Source organism: Anopheles nili, chromosome 3, assembly GCF_943737925.1.
Source record: "Anopheles nili chromosome 3, idAnoNiliSN_F5_01, whole genome shotgun sequence".
Lineage (NCBI taxonomy): Eukaryota > Metazoa > Arthropoda > Insecta > Diptera > Culicidae > Anopheles > Anopheles nili.
In genome coordinates, this window is record NC_071292.1 from 49,667,709 (window position 1) to 49,680,488 (window position 12,780).

The following is a 12,780-nucleotide window of genomic DNA, read 5'->3' on the forward strand; positions in this document are numbered from 1 at the left end:
GCGTTCCCATGCACTCCCCGCGCACACACACACACGCGCGCTCACAAGCACACTCGGTGGATTGCGTTGGCTACCAAACGGCGGAAGGAATGCTTCGCGTTTTATGGGGTCACTTCTACGCGCTAGCAATCCGTTGACAATCCGTGCACTCGCTTTTCGACGATCGGTTCACTTTGAGGCAATAATCAAGCGCTCGAAACAGCAGCCATTGATTTGGTTAGAACGTTTGCTGCAGCTGGAGCTGCAACGGAAATGAAGCAGCGGTATGCAGCGTATTCGCGAGACGATCTGGCTGGCTGACACTGGCTGGACGTTGCGTTCGAAACGCGCTTCGAACCTGCTGCGGGGTGCGGTGACACGGTTCCACTTGAGAACACACGGGCAACGACAGACTGAACGCTGTGGGGCGATACCGCGGGCAAAACCGTTCCACGAATAGGGGGTCTCTGTCAGCGGGACTTTAGCGAGCCAGAACTCATTGGCACCGATAAGACGTATCGCGAAAACGAACAGTTAGGGATTAGTCGGCGAGGATACAACAAAACTGGAAACGAAAAAAGGGAGCGTGTTCTAGGGGGAAATAAATAAAACTCGAATTCCGAATCTCTCTACTGCTCAAGTCACTTCGCTCTCGCTTTCTCTTTGTCTCTCCCACTCTAATGGGTTTCACGTGCTGTCAAAATTGACAACGGATATGTTGCCATCGAAAAAAATCGACGAACGGTCGTCGACGTCGATGAAACACATGATTTGAAATGTTCGTTAAGGCATATGACTCCAAATAATCGAGCCATCAAAGAAGTGGTTAACCTTATGACCAAATTGCAAAATTTCTGAAAAATTTGCCGTCACCCGATTTTTGGGTGACGCGGCGTTCAAAGTGTTACGGATATTCAAATATAGAGGGCTACCTCTTGCTTCATAGAAAGAAGAAGAAATGTTCGTTTTTTACTGGGAAATAGACTGATAAATTGTATTTCTACACCATGCCCGGCATGTCAATCGGAAAGTTATTTATTTAATCTACATTTATATAACAGTTAATAAATAATCAATATGATTTGCCTTCAGCCACAAAGCAGCTCTGCTACTTGCTCTGGTGTTTTAGAAAAAATCGTTTCTGGATTTGTGTATCCATTCTTTGGATCGTTAATGCGTTCATAAATTTGACGATAAATAGCAATGATCACATTGAACGATCGCTTCTGCACCATCGCTCGATGGCCGCTGCTTATGAGCAAATTTACTTGTGGTAACAGAAGAATTTCGGGTGTTTGAAGAAACTGTTCCAGTTTGGTCTGTGAATTGATGGTATGAAAGAAAATGTTAAGCCCAAATCACAAATTACTTGGGTTTCAACTTAATAACTTACCACAAACGTTTGCAAATGTCGTTGATCTATCTGAGAAGCGTTACCTTGAAGCACGGTATATATCGGGCCGAGGTTTAAATTTGCTACAAGTGAAGATGCCTGCTCCGATGTCAGCGTATCAATTTGCGCATCTGATTGCGCTCGCAATCGTTCTAGTCGCTCTTCCATATATTCATAAATCGAAATAACGCTTTCAATTTGGTACAGCGAGTTCAACAGATACACTGCCATGTCAGTGGTCGGCAAATGAGATGCCGATTCTTGCACTGATTGTAACAATGGATCTATAACACATCCAACTATTTTGACGATATCCGTTTTGCTACCGGCAACCATACTGGCAACTGAGAGAATTTCCTTAAGAAGATTCAACAGCCGCCCGACACTTGGAGAAGGAACTAGGTCCGTTTGGGGAGGTTCCAGTCCAATACGGTTCTCATTTGGACCTTGAAGTATATGCTTCACCTGGAATGCCAAACTGTTCAGATACATCGTTTCGGAGAATAGCTGTAAATCCGCCAGGCACTGTTCCAACTGTCCACCCCTAACGATTCCATTTATCATGTTCTGATAGAACTTGATCAGATTGAATATGGAGTACAAAATAATGGTGTCTTTCTCCGCGTTTAGAATCGTTTCCACACGTACACGCAAAGGATGACACACCCCGTCCGATACATTGATCATCGCCGATTGAATTTGCTCAGAAATATCCTCCTTATCGCAGTTCCTAACCAGCATTTGCAGGTTTTCCTTCTCTGGCGGCAATATCTGATGAATGTTTGCAAACATATCACCAATGTAGCGTTTGGGATCGTGGGCAAGCATTTCAATTGGTTTTGGATTCCCTCCGGGACCACCTATGGTAAGCGCATCAATAAAACTTCGCACCACAACTGACCGCCGAGCGGTGGAATATTCGTCTATGACGTATTTGAACAGTACTGGCCTCTCCTGAAGTCTGGCCATTGCTTGCACGATCAACACTCCCATTTCGTTGGACTCCACGTTCCTGCAGTGGGATTGTGTCCAGCGATAGAGCCTCTCAAGGGCAGCCTCCTGGTGTAACGTCATTTCCTCCATTATGTCCAAAGCTACCGTCTGATATCCGCTTTGCATAAGCGTTCGACAATCAGCATGAATTCGCTGTACGCGATCGAGAACTTGGAAAAATTCGGCCGTGATCGGAGCATCACGTTTGGTACCATACAACATCTGATGTTCGACGACGGACAGCTGAAATCGGGACAAGAATCCACCGGCAACTTTTTGCTGCACTTGCAGCTTGGAATTATCCTCCTGCAATGCATTAGCTTGCTGGATAAGATCTTTCGTTTGGGCTTCAGTGTTACGGAGTTGTGACTTCATGTTATCGACCGACTGACTCATGGAATTGATATCATCGCATATACCGTCTAGAACTTCCTTCACTTCTTTGAATGCACTCAAAAAATTCTACCAAATAATTCAATATTATTAGTTAGGGTGAAAATGTTCATGCCTTACCTTACTTGCATACCTTATTAATTTCCAAGCTTCGTTTTTCGATTTGGCTTCTCAAATTCCGCCGCGATTGCAGGGTGTTTTCGTTGAAAAACGTCGATAAATCCGTAAGAGCATCTAATGTTTCTCGGTCGGAATCAATACGGGATTCAAGCACCTTATTCAATCGCTGCTGAATATAATCCTCTTGTACGTTTGTCGAATCCATTTTAAAAACTGGATAAAGGCATGAAAACGTAAATTAGAATAGTTACAAATGCTTTCGTGTCGTTCTGCTTCTTCCTCTTCGCATCAATATCACAAACAGTTCATACTCACAGTGCTATTGTACTAAATTCCAAGATCTGGTGAATTGCAGTGAGATACAAATGAAAATAATCACTTTTACTTCTCACAGCTCTAGAAATCAATTTCCTTAATAGAAAATGTTGCAAAACACTAAACTGTGCGCCACGGACGACGGCGGTCAAAACAATAACAACTGGGAACCCGTATACATACGTCATAAACATTCTCAATTACAAACGTCAAAGATATGTCAACATTTAAATCTATTATTTGAATCGTTAAAGATATTTAACACGATTATAATCAAGATCATTGTTTATGATCGTTATAAAACGAACATGGGATGTTCATTCTTCAAAAGAGGGTTAAATATTCTCAATACGGATTGGCCGTTCCTAAATAAATAATAATAATAAATGGCTGAATAACCAGAAAACATTCAAGACCTTCCTTGCTAAGGTTTTCTATGACTTGAAATTTCGACGTATCAGAGTAGTTAGTTCAGTGTACGAGGAGGGCTCAGTCTTAATCTTTGATGGGGGTATAAAAATTGTCATTTAAAACGTAAAATTATATCAAAAATAATCATGCTATAATTTTTATCAACTTTTGGATTGAGATTTTACCAAGCATTGCGTAGCTTGTACCAAAAGGAAATAAAACATAAACTTTTAAAACAATTTGGTACATTACTGAGCTATGTAATTCATAAATGTGTACTTAAACAATGTGTATTTATATTCAAATATGGCAGCATCTATTTTTAGATACATATTTCGTGTCGGTAGATTGTTAAATTTCAATGTAAACATATATCTACGCCAAAACCCCATATGTTCTCGGCTTTGAGCATCTATTTTGAGCGATGTTGTTGTCATAAGTGTACATAAAATATTAATTTGCACATATGGTACATTGAGTTCATAAGAATGGAGATGCTCAATCTCGTGGCAATCAGCCTTATGTAAAAGCGGCATAAAAGATTCTTTATGTTCTGAAAGCATGGAAAGCATTCGAAATTTCCTTGAATGATCTGTAAAGGGTATTATCTTTAAGGTTTGTAAGTTAAGATTAAAAATCAACATAAATACTTGGCACGTGCTTTTTATAAACTTTTCACGTTTGAATTCGGAATGTAGAATTGTAATCGTTTGGAGGAAAGAATACAGCATAGAAAGATAGAGAACAAACTATGTGACGCGGAGGGGAAATGGCTTGGAGCTTTCGGGAAAACTCGAATATCTTTCAGAAAAGGGGAAAACACGAAAGCTCCAATTACATTCGGTTTTCCCCCAATAAATGCGAACGAGAACCCTTTTTCTTTGATTCCTGTGGTTTTGATATTGTTCTAACGTTCGGCATCTTGGCACGACTGCAATTTTGACTATTTAAATTGATTTGATATTATCAAGGTATAAATGAATCGGAGTTAGTATTCGAGTTGATTTTTAAGCATAATGTAGCTGTTTCTGAGACGAAATTGATAACATAAAGTGTTTTATGACATTTTTATCGGATATAGTATGGATTATTATCCTTAAATAATTGCACAAGAATATAAAATATTGATTTTACTATTATTATAGAGGAAGTAAATGGCAAAGTTGTGTAATGCACTGTAGCCCCCCACCCCGAAGGTTGGTTCGGATACTTCCATGCGGTTTTGCTGCCCACCAGAAAGAGAAAACGGCTCCCCAACAGAGAACCATCTCTCTCAGCAGTCGACTGGCTGGCGGACGGAGCTCGTCGGTTTCGAAACCCTTCGGCAACCTGCCGGAAAAATCATTTTTCCCGGAAAATTCCTCGCGAGTGTGTTGTTTTTCTCGGATCGGAACGGATGGGTTTCCGTTCGTCACCTTCGCTGCAGGAAGATGCGTGTTTGGCGTAACTACAGTGCAGTCGGTAATTGCGTGTGAATAATGATCGACAATTACTGTTTTGTGTAGCACGGTTTTGTGAAGAAAACCATCAAAAAAGGTTGTAGTTAGGAGCAAAAATAGTCTCCCGAATCGACCACTTCCTCCAGCTAGTGCCACCAGCATGCCTCGTTTCAATCGGAGAGTTAATTTACCGGCCGATACGGCATTATGAACGTTTCATTAGTGAATATTGCGAAACAATGCCGTGCACCTAATCCGCAATCGATCCGGAACTTCTCGCATTGTTCTCGAGTGATTAGTACCGTTTTTGGTGCCACTTTTGGTCGTGTTCGTGCGAGGTGTACTCCTTTTTCAACCGCACGGATGTTGTTGGATTAACTTTTACCCATTATAACGGTAATTCTGCCGGGTATCCGTGGCGTCAGCTGGGCCAGTGATTGTGCGTGCGTTGTGCGAGTAAGATTGACTTAGTTTACACACTTTTATTCGAGTTTGTGTAAGCCGCTAGCCGATAAAGTGCGTTCCCAACTGTTACTTTTGTGGTTTGTCATTAAACGTGTTCATTTTTCTAATGATAATTGCTAGTTGCCACTTGCGGCGACCGGTTCGCGAGCTCTCCACCGTCCGTGAAACGGCCAGAGCACTTTAGGTGGCAGCTTTAGGTTCCGTTGTTTTGTTTCGTTTCATCACACACTGCCCGTAGAACGAGGGTATCAAGTGAAACAAGGGTAGCCTGCCCAGGAAGAAGGGCCATTCTGTTGAAGCCGTTGCCGTGCGCTTCATCGGCCGAGATCAAGTGCAGGGCGGAATAAAGTCAACCGTGTGGGCAATCGAAAGAGTTGGCGAGTGAGATTGAAAATTGTTCCCGAACGTCCCCCCCCCACACACACGTACAACGAAGGCCATGGTGTGTTGTGCAGCCGGGGGCAGAATTTTTGTTTTAAACGAAAAGTGTTGTTTTCCTTCCGTTCCACACACAACACCACCAGTGCATCCTTGCCGGCCGTAGTTCGTCCATTCCAACGAGTTTACAGTGTCTGCGCGTGACGTAGTATTCGACGAGCGAAGCGGAGCGTGTGTCTGGTTGGTCCGTGTTTTTGTTTGTAGTGCACCGCCAAAGCTTGGCACGAGTTGAAATGTTACAATTTCACCCGGCATTGGTGTGCGCTATATCGGCGTGCTAATGAACCAAATACAACCTTCTGGACGAGAAGTGTCACCTGCATCCCCAGCTACGAGAGTTCAAGTGCAACGGAAGGGGGCGAAAGCGTGGGTTGGTGGGGTGGGGCGAGGATGTGCCGGCGAAAGCAAACAACGCGCTTCGGATCGATATCCTACCGTTGTCCCTAGGGTCTAGTAGGGTGCCACAAGGTGACGGTTCCGGTGTTTACTAGCTAGTCGAAAATGGTTTAAAAGTGGTAGTCCAACGGCAGGGATCCAGCGCTCGGTTTGGTGTGTGCGTTGGTTTGGTGCTGATTAAACTTCAAAGATAGCAAAACAAACCCATCCGGAATGATGCGTTTGTCAACCAGGCTTGGTATTGTGTAAATGACGAACGACTGCTGGAGGACTGGATCTGCGATAGTAGCCAACGAGATGAGATGAGAAAGTAAGTTTACATGCCCCGAGGAGTGTGCCACTGTATTGCTGTGGTAGATTTTTGTGTAAAGATTGGACCGTTGTTTTCCTTTCGTGGTTGGTGGAATTTTCTTTTTGGCACGCGGTGACCGACGATTTACGTCGTGTTTGAGGCGGATTTGACGGCCGCACATCTGGCGCGTTTCGAACAGCACAAACCAAAAGGGGCATCTGGTCTGTGTTTGGGTTAGCAGTTTGCGCGATCTAGTTTGCGCTAGCTTTCAATCGTTTACGTCGAGCGATGGTCGTGGCTGTGGTTGCTGGGATTTACATGTTTGCCCTTCCGAAAGGTGGCGTTTGTTTGCTGTTCTAAAAACATTCACCATGGCGATTTGAGGGAAAAACGGTCAAAATAAAAACCAGAACGTGTACACAAAAACACGAGGGATCAAAGCCTTGCGATTTAGTAACATTAAACGCTTTTTTTGTTGTTGCTGCTGTCGTGGAAAGTCTAAAGGAATTTTCACTGTTATTCTTCGTTCGTTCGGAAGGAAGGAAAATTGTGCTCGGCCAATTTCGGTCCCGCTATATTTCGTATTTAATTACCCTCGCAAGGGATCACTCGCAGTGTAAGTGTCCTTTTTTCCGATCCGTTTAGCCGGACGTCCGCTTCCGGTGTTCCGGTGACCCGAGCGATGCTTTTAATGACAGCGGCAATAAACGAACTTCAAAATTTTCTTCAGCCTTCGCGCGTTAATGAGCCGAATTGAGGGGTAGGAAAATAAAATCCCTCACAGAAAACGTCCACTCCAGGGGTGGTCGCCTTTGGGGAGATAATCCTTCGCTGACAGGTTCACGTCCTTGAACCCTCCTTCCCCTGGCACCTATCTTACGAGCATCATTAGGACCAATTTACATCCCATTTTGGAATGGGCGGGCATCCGTCTGATGCCCTTTTTACGTGGCACCCAACCGAAACCCGCACCGGAAATACGACGCGGTTCCCAAAAATGTTCGTTAAAGTCGTAATGAATACGGGTGTTCGTTTTCTGCACTATACCGACCATTTTATTTGGCTTCCCGAAGCACCTTCCCAGCCGCAAGATGTCCCAAAGGCTTTTGCGAGAAAGTGCTCGTTTTTCCTTCTCAACCACCACCAGACGAGACGGTCCAGGAACTGCTGCAGGGAGCTTTGCGGTGGGTTATTGGGAAAATGAAATTATTCATAAACATCATAAAAGCTTTCCATTCGCTCGACCGACCCGCCCGGTGCCCTTTTTGTTGCGCTTTTTCCCACCCCCGGATGAAGGGTTTGCGTGTAAACCCCGAGTGGGTTGTTTGTCCCAGGCTGCAAGCCCCTTTCGGTGGCTGTGAAAATTCCATTACCCAAAATTAACTCCTAGCTCAACGTTGACACTTCGTCATCAACTGACGGAGGTGTTGCTGATGCTGCCTGCGCTTTGACAGCAAGTTTAAAGGTCGATCTTTAACCGATGATCTTCGCGAAAGCCCGGCGAGATTTTGCACCACAATCCCTCGTAGGGCTTTCACACACCTTGCCGGAATTCCTGTGCAGGACATTTTGCGTGCCTCGACCGATTACGGGTGTAGGAAATCGATGCCACATCGACGACGGCCGAACTCGGTCAATCGTTATCATTATCGTCGACTTCGTCATCGTCGCCGCCATCGTGCTTCGTCATCATCGTCTCCTATTGCTTCGATTCCGGGAAGAACGTCCTTTCTCTCGAATGTCGACGACAGGAAAAAAAAAAACAAATCTTCCACCCGCCTCCTAAGGGTGGTGGGAAAAGGTCACCCCGGGGGTGATTCCTAGCAGGGGCATAATTAATCGCCAGTAAAGTCTGCACCACATGTGTGTAGGTGTGTTGGTAAGGGCCTGCAATCATCGTCCCGATTATGGATCGACACAGGGCCACAAGGCGGCCTAGCCGTGGCATTTCCATTCAGCGAATTATCGATTTTCACCTTTTTCTTTCTGCTCTCTGTAAGTCAAACTCACCGGCAAGGACTCTCGCTGACGCATAATGAGTTGAGTGGGGGCTGAAGGGAGTGAGGGGAGGGGTGGGGGGGGGAGGAGGAACCTCAGCACGTGAGGGAAGGCACTTTTGGGGAATGGGTTCACAAAAGCACCAACCGGTAGAAGCGGGGCCGAAATCAGCGGACATGAAAATTCATGCCTCATCGGACGTGCTCCGACGTGCGACGCCTTCGATCGGTGTGACGAATTTCCCTTGGCGGGGTGAACTATTTTTGGAACTTTTGGTGGCTCCCGGACGCCCCCACCGATGCTGTAACGGGGGGGATCACTTTTCGAGAAGCACAAGAGAGACAAAGAGATAACGACAGAGAGAGAGAGAGAGTGAAAATTTGCTGACATGCTTTTGGTTCGCGCACGGAAAGCCATTGTTCTTGTTCCCATCAGGCGAAACACTTTTCCCAAGCCATGTTTTCCCGCCCATTTGGGGGGGTTGGGTGGGCCACTCCCCCTCCCCCCCCCAGTAGCGAAAGGATTCAGGTTTCGGCGCCATTTTCGACGGTGCGTTTGTTTTGGCCGCTACCCAAAAAATGGGCTTCGAGTCAAGATTTGCGAGTGCCTTAAAGTGCTTACGGTGTTATAAATTGTACGAGCTTCGCGAAGAGTCCCCACGTGGCCCTTTTCGATGCGTTCCAACCGAGCAGAAGTAATGCGCTGCCCTGCTGTTTGCGGGTTCGTCCACGGGTAAGATAAAAACTCGCTCGTGCCCGCTGTCCGTAAAAGGGTTGGCCGTTTTTCGCGCTTTACACTACAAACGAGCGGGACTGCAGGACGAGTTTTTGTACCATAAAGCATGAAGCTGAAGAATGTCCACCGTACGCGATAAGGTCAGGAACTTTGGTGACATAATTTCGCTCCCTTCCCCTCTATCTCGTTCAGGGCAAACTCCTGCCAAAGGGCACAAAAAGGTCGCCATGGGATTGACCCGTGGCTGGTCAATGCAGTCCCGCGGGCGAAGATCGCTCCGTTTGACCTTTGAGCGCTGGGAGCTAGCTTCTCGGGAAGGAAAAACACGCCGGGAGTATTTTACAATTAACTAATAAGATGGTCGAGGTCGAGCGGATGGAGAAGAAAAAAAATCAGCCTTAAACAAGAATTTGCTACCATGCGATGGAAAGGTGCAATGGATGCGGGCTGTTTTATCCCTAACTGAAGGGGCGTAGGGGGAGGTGAGTTTTCCACGACCCTACACGGTCATGGAGAGTTTTCCAGCAGCACGCCTGGCTCATTGCTTAGGTGTACACCTGATTCGCGTCGGTTTGTGCGTGTTGATTTTTGCGCAACGGAATTAATTACAGTGTTTTTGAAATCGTTGTTCCGAAAGTGGGATTTCGATTCGGATAGCACGCTGAAGGACCATAGAATCCAGCGGCACATTATCTCGCACAGGCCGGACGATGAAACAATATTAAAAAAAGCCCCCCCAGCGGCTCCTGAAGCTGAAGCAGGTGAAGCAATTTCATTTGCAGCTGGTTGCCTGTGTGCGATTATGTAAATACCACAAAACCGGCCGTAATCGGTGGGTCGCGCGTCTTTCCCGAGGGCTTCGCTTTTTGGGACGCGCTTTTGGAAAGTCCTTTGTAATTTTCACACCGACCCACGCGATGACGCACCCACGGAGTCTGTGTGTTTGCGAAAGTTCAAAGGATGAATACATGCATATGTTACGGGTTGCGAGAGCTTGAAGAACCCTGGGAATCCTGGCCGTAAAGAACCTGATTCGTGGGGGGCTTTTGCTTGGTGAATAATTAAAAAAAAATCCCCACCGTGCAGCGTGTGTTTATGATACGTGATCCAAGGGTCGAAGGTCGTAGCCCATGTCGCCGGGCAGTTTGCAGGCGGTGGATTCGTAGCTCTCGTAGTAAACACGCACGTCCCTTATTAAGCGTTACCGAATCTGTCTCGATCGGTGCGGGGCGAAAAACGGAACACCTTCCAGGACCTGGGCTGACGTCGCCCTCGGTTCCGTCTGCTACTTTGTTTGCCGGCATTCAAATATTTGCCGACGAGAAAGCCCTCACGTCGCCAAGGACCTAACGTGTCGGGTGTGTGTGTGTGTGCGAGTTGGTGTAGCTTTTTCCCGGGAATTACGTTCTATTCAACGCGCCCTGACGTGACTCCAGTGATTCCAGCCGGACAGCTGTTCTTGCTGTTGCCTAGGGCGTACGACTTTAATGTAATGTGTTTCTCTACTACGAGCGTCCGGAGGTTGTTCCTGGCTGGACGTCTGCAACATGGTACTACTTCTGCTGCTAAGGTGTGGTAATGTTGACGTGCATGTTTAGGCTTAGGCATTGGAAAACATTCACACCTTCGAGTCGCCTCAAAATAGGGCGCGTGATGTAACAACACAAGCCACTGAAACCTCCGCCGCCATTGGAACATCAAGCACAAAAGCACATATTTCAGCGACACAGCATCAAATAAAGTACGCTCCTCATGCTGGTAGAGAAAAACCCGGGCTCCCCGTTTGCGATAATGTTTCCGCACCGAGAAAAGCACTTTCCCCGCCGGGTTGCGGGCCGTGTACCGCTGACAGTAATATGTTGCCGTTTACTTTCTTGCCACCGGCGGATTTTCTGCCTCGTTTGGGATTTTCCCTGCACGAATTTCGTGGGAAAAAGCGAAGCTGCGCGAATTTGTGCTGTTTGTGATGTCACAACCGCGCCCGAAACCGCTCGGCACAACCAACCAAAGGTCTAATAATATCGAAGAAGCTGCTACATTACCAGCGTAAGGTGGCACATGCTGGCTGTGAAATGAGGCGCGTTGCGAGTAAACTTTGAGACATGAATAAATTATGGCGAAAAATTCAATTGACACCACACTCGCTGTTCCCTGGCCCGCTCGATACGCTCAATTATGTGCCAATTCAAGGAAACCGGATGGGCTACACGGAACTAAGTCCACGGGCTCGCGTTGGGTCGAGCTGTCGTGTGGAATCGTTCGTCGCCGTTATTGATTATTCATATTTGCTAATCAATTTCAATGCCCCACCGACGGGGGAATACTAGCCCGCGTTGTGGGGCTCTGGCCGCGTAAACGGAGCCTAGAGCCTTGTTGAGCGCTTGTCCGACAGTGCGGTAACGAGGATTTATTATCAACTCCCCATTTGCCTCTCATGGCATTGCTGGTTAATATTCATGTAAACTAATTTGGATGGTGATGGGTGGCAGGTTGTAGTGCTACCAGAGCTCAAGGTCTTTTCTGCTCACGATCGTAGCAGGCATCGGTTCGAAGGATCAACTCTTTAAGCATCGCAAACACATCCACCCTGGAGGTATAAACGCACCGGAAAACCGAAAATGTGACCATGATGTTATCTCACACACGTGAAGGGTTAACCCGGTGGTGGGTTCAATAAATCCCTTTTACGGATAAAGGGGTTATTTTTACTTTGCAGACCCGTCCGGTTGCGTGGTGATAAAATCTCTCTACTCTGAAACGTTCACCAAAAAGCGCACACGTTCTTGAAAGGCGACGTGAAGTTGGCCGATTTGTTGGCCGTTTGTGGACGGCTTTTGTGTTACGTAAACGGCGTTTCGATTTTGGATTCTGGACAAAAGGAAGCCCGAGTCCTGGAAATTGAGCTGTTTACGGTTCAGAATGGGCCACCGGACCGGTGCCGACGCCGTTTGATACGTTTGATTAATTTCGTAATCGAATTACATTAAGCGTTCTTGTTTTATGTCCGCCTGTAAAGCAGGTGCCCTTTGGCCGCAGTGACCGATGTGTCGCGGGAAATAACTGAATGCTGTGTGGAAATTTACCACCGAACGAGTGGGTGGAAGCCGAGATAATTAATTTCGAAGCTTTGTTTTGCACCAAATTGAAATCAAAACCCTTACAAAAAAACCTACTCAGCTGCCCTTTTTTGTCCATCTTTTTGGTCTTTGAATGTATCCCGTTGCGTAAGCAGCTTTTTGATCGTATTGTGCGTCAAAACTAGCTCAAAGTAGGTTTAAAGATCAGTTAAAAATTGTTTCGAATTATCTGTCAGATCGACTGGAATAAATAAATAATTATAAGAGCTACAGCACGCAGTATGCAACTCACTTGCGTTCGTCTTTCTCGTTTCAGTTTTCCGCCGCTATCGTGAA

General features: G+C 46.2%; 1 protein-coding gene across 1 annotated transcript; it reads right to left on the reverse strand.

Annotated features, from left to right (window-relative positions):
- Positions 1 to 1,067: 1,067 nt before the first annotated feature.
- Positions 1,068 to 3,083, reverse strand: LOC128725689 (conserved oligomeric Golgi complex subunit 6). The gene is made up of 3 exons (XM_053819453.1): positions 2,892 to 3,083; positions 1,373 to 2,827; positions 1,068 to 1,298 (listed from the first exon to the last, which is right to left on the reverse strand). Exons 1-3 carry the CDS (start codon positions 3,081 to 3,083, stop codon positions 1,068 to 1,070), a joined length of 1,878 nt encoding a protein of 625 aa, XP_053675428.1.
- Positions 3,084 to 12,780: the final 9,697 nt, after the last annotated feature.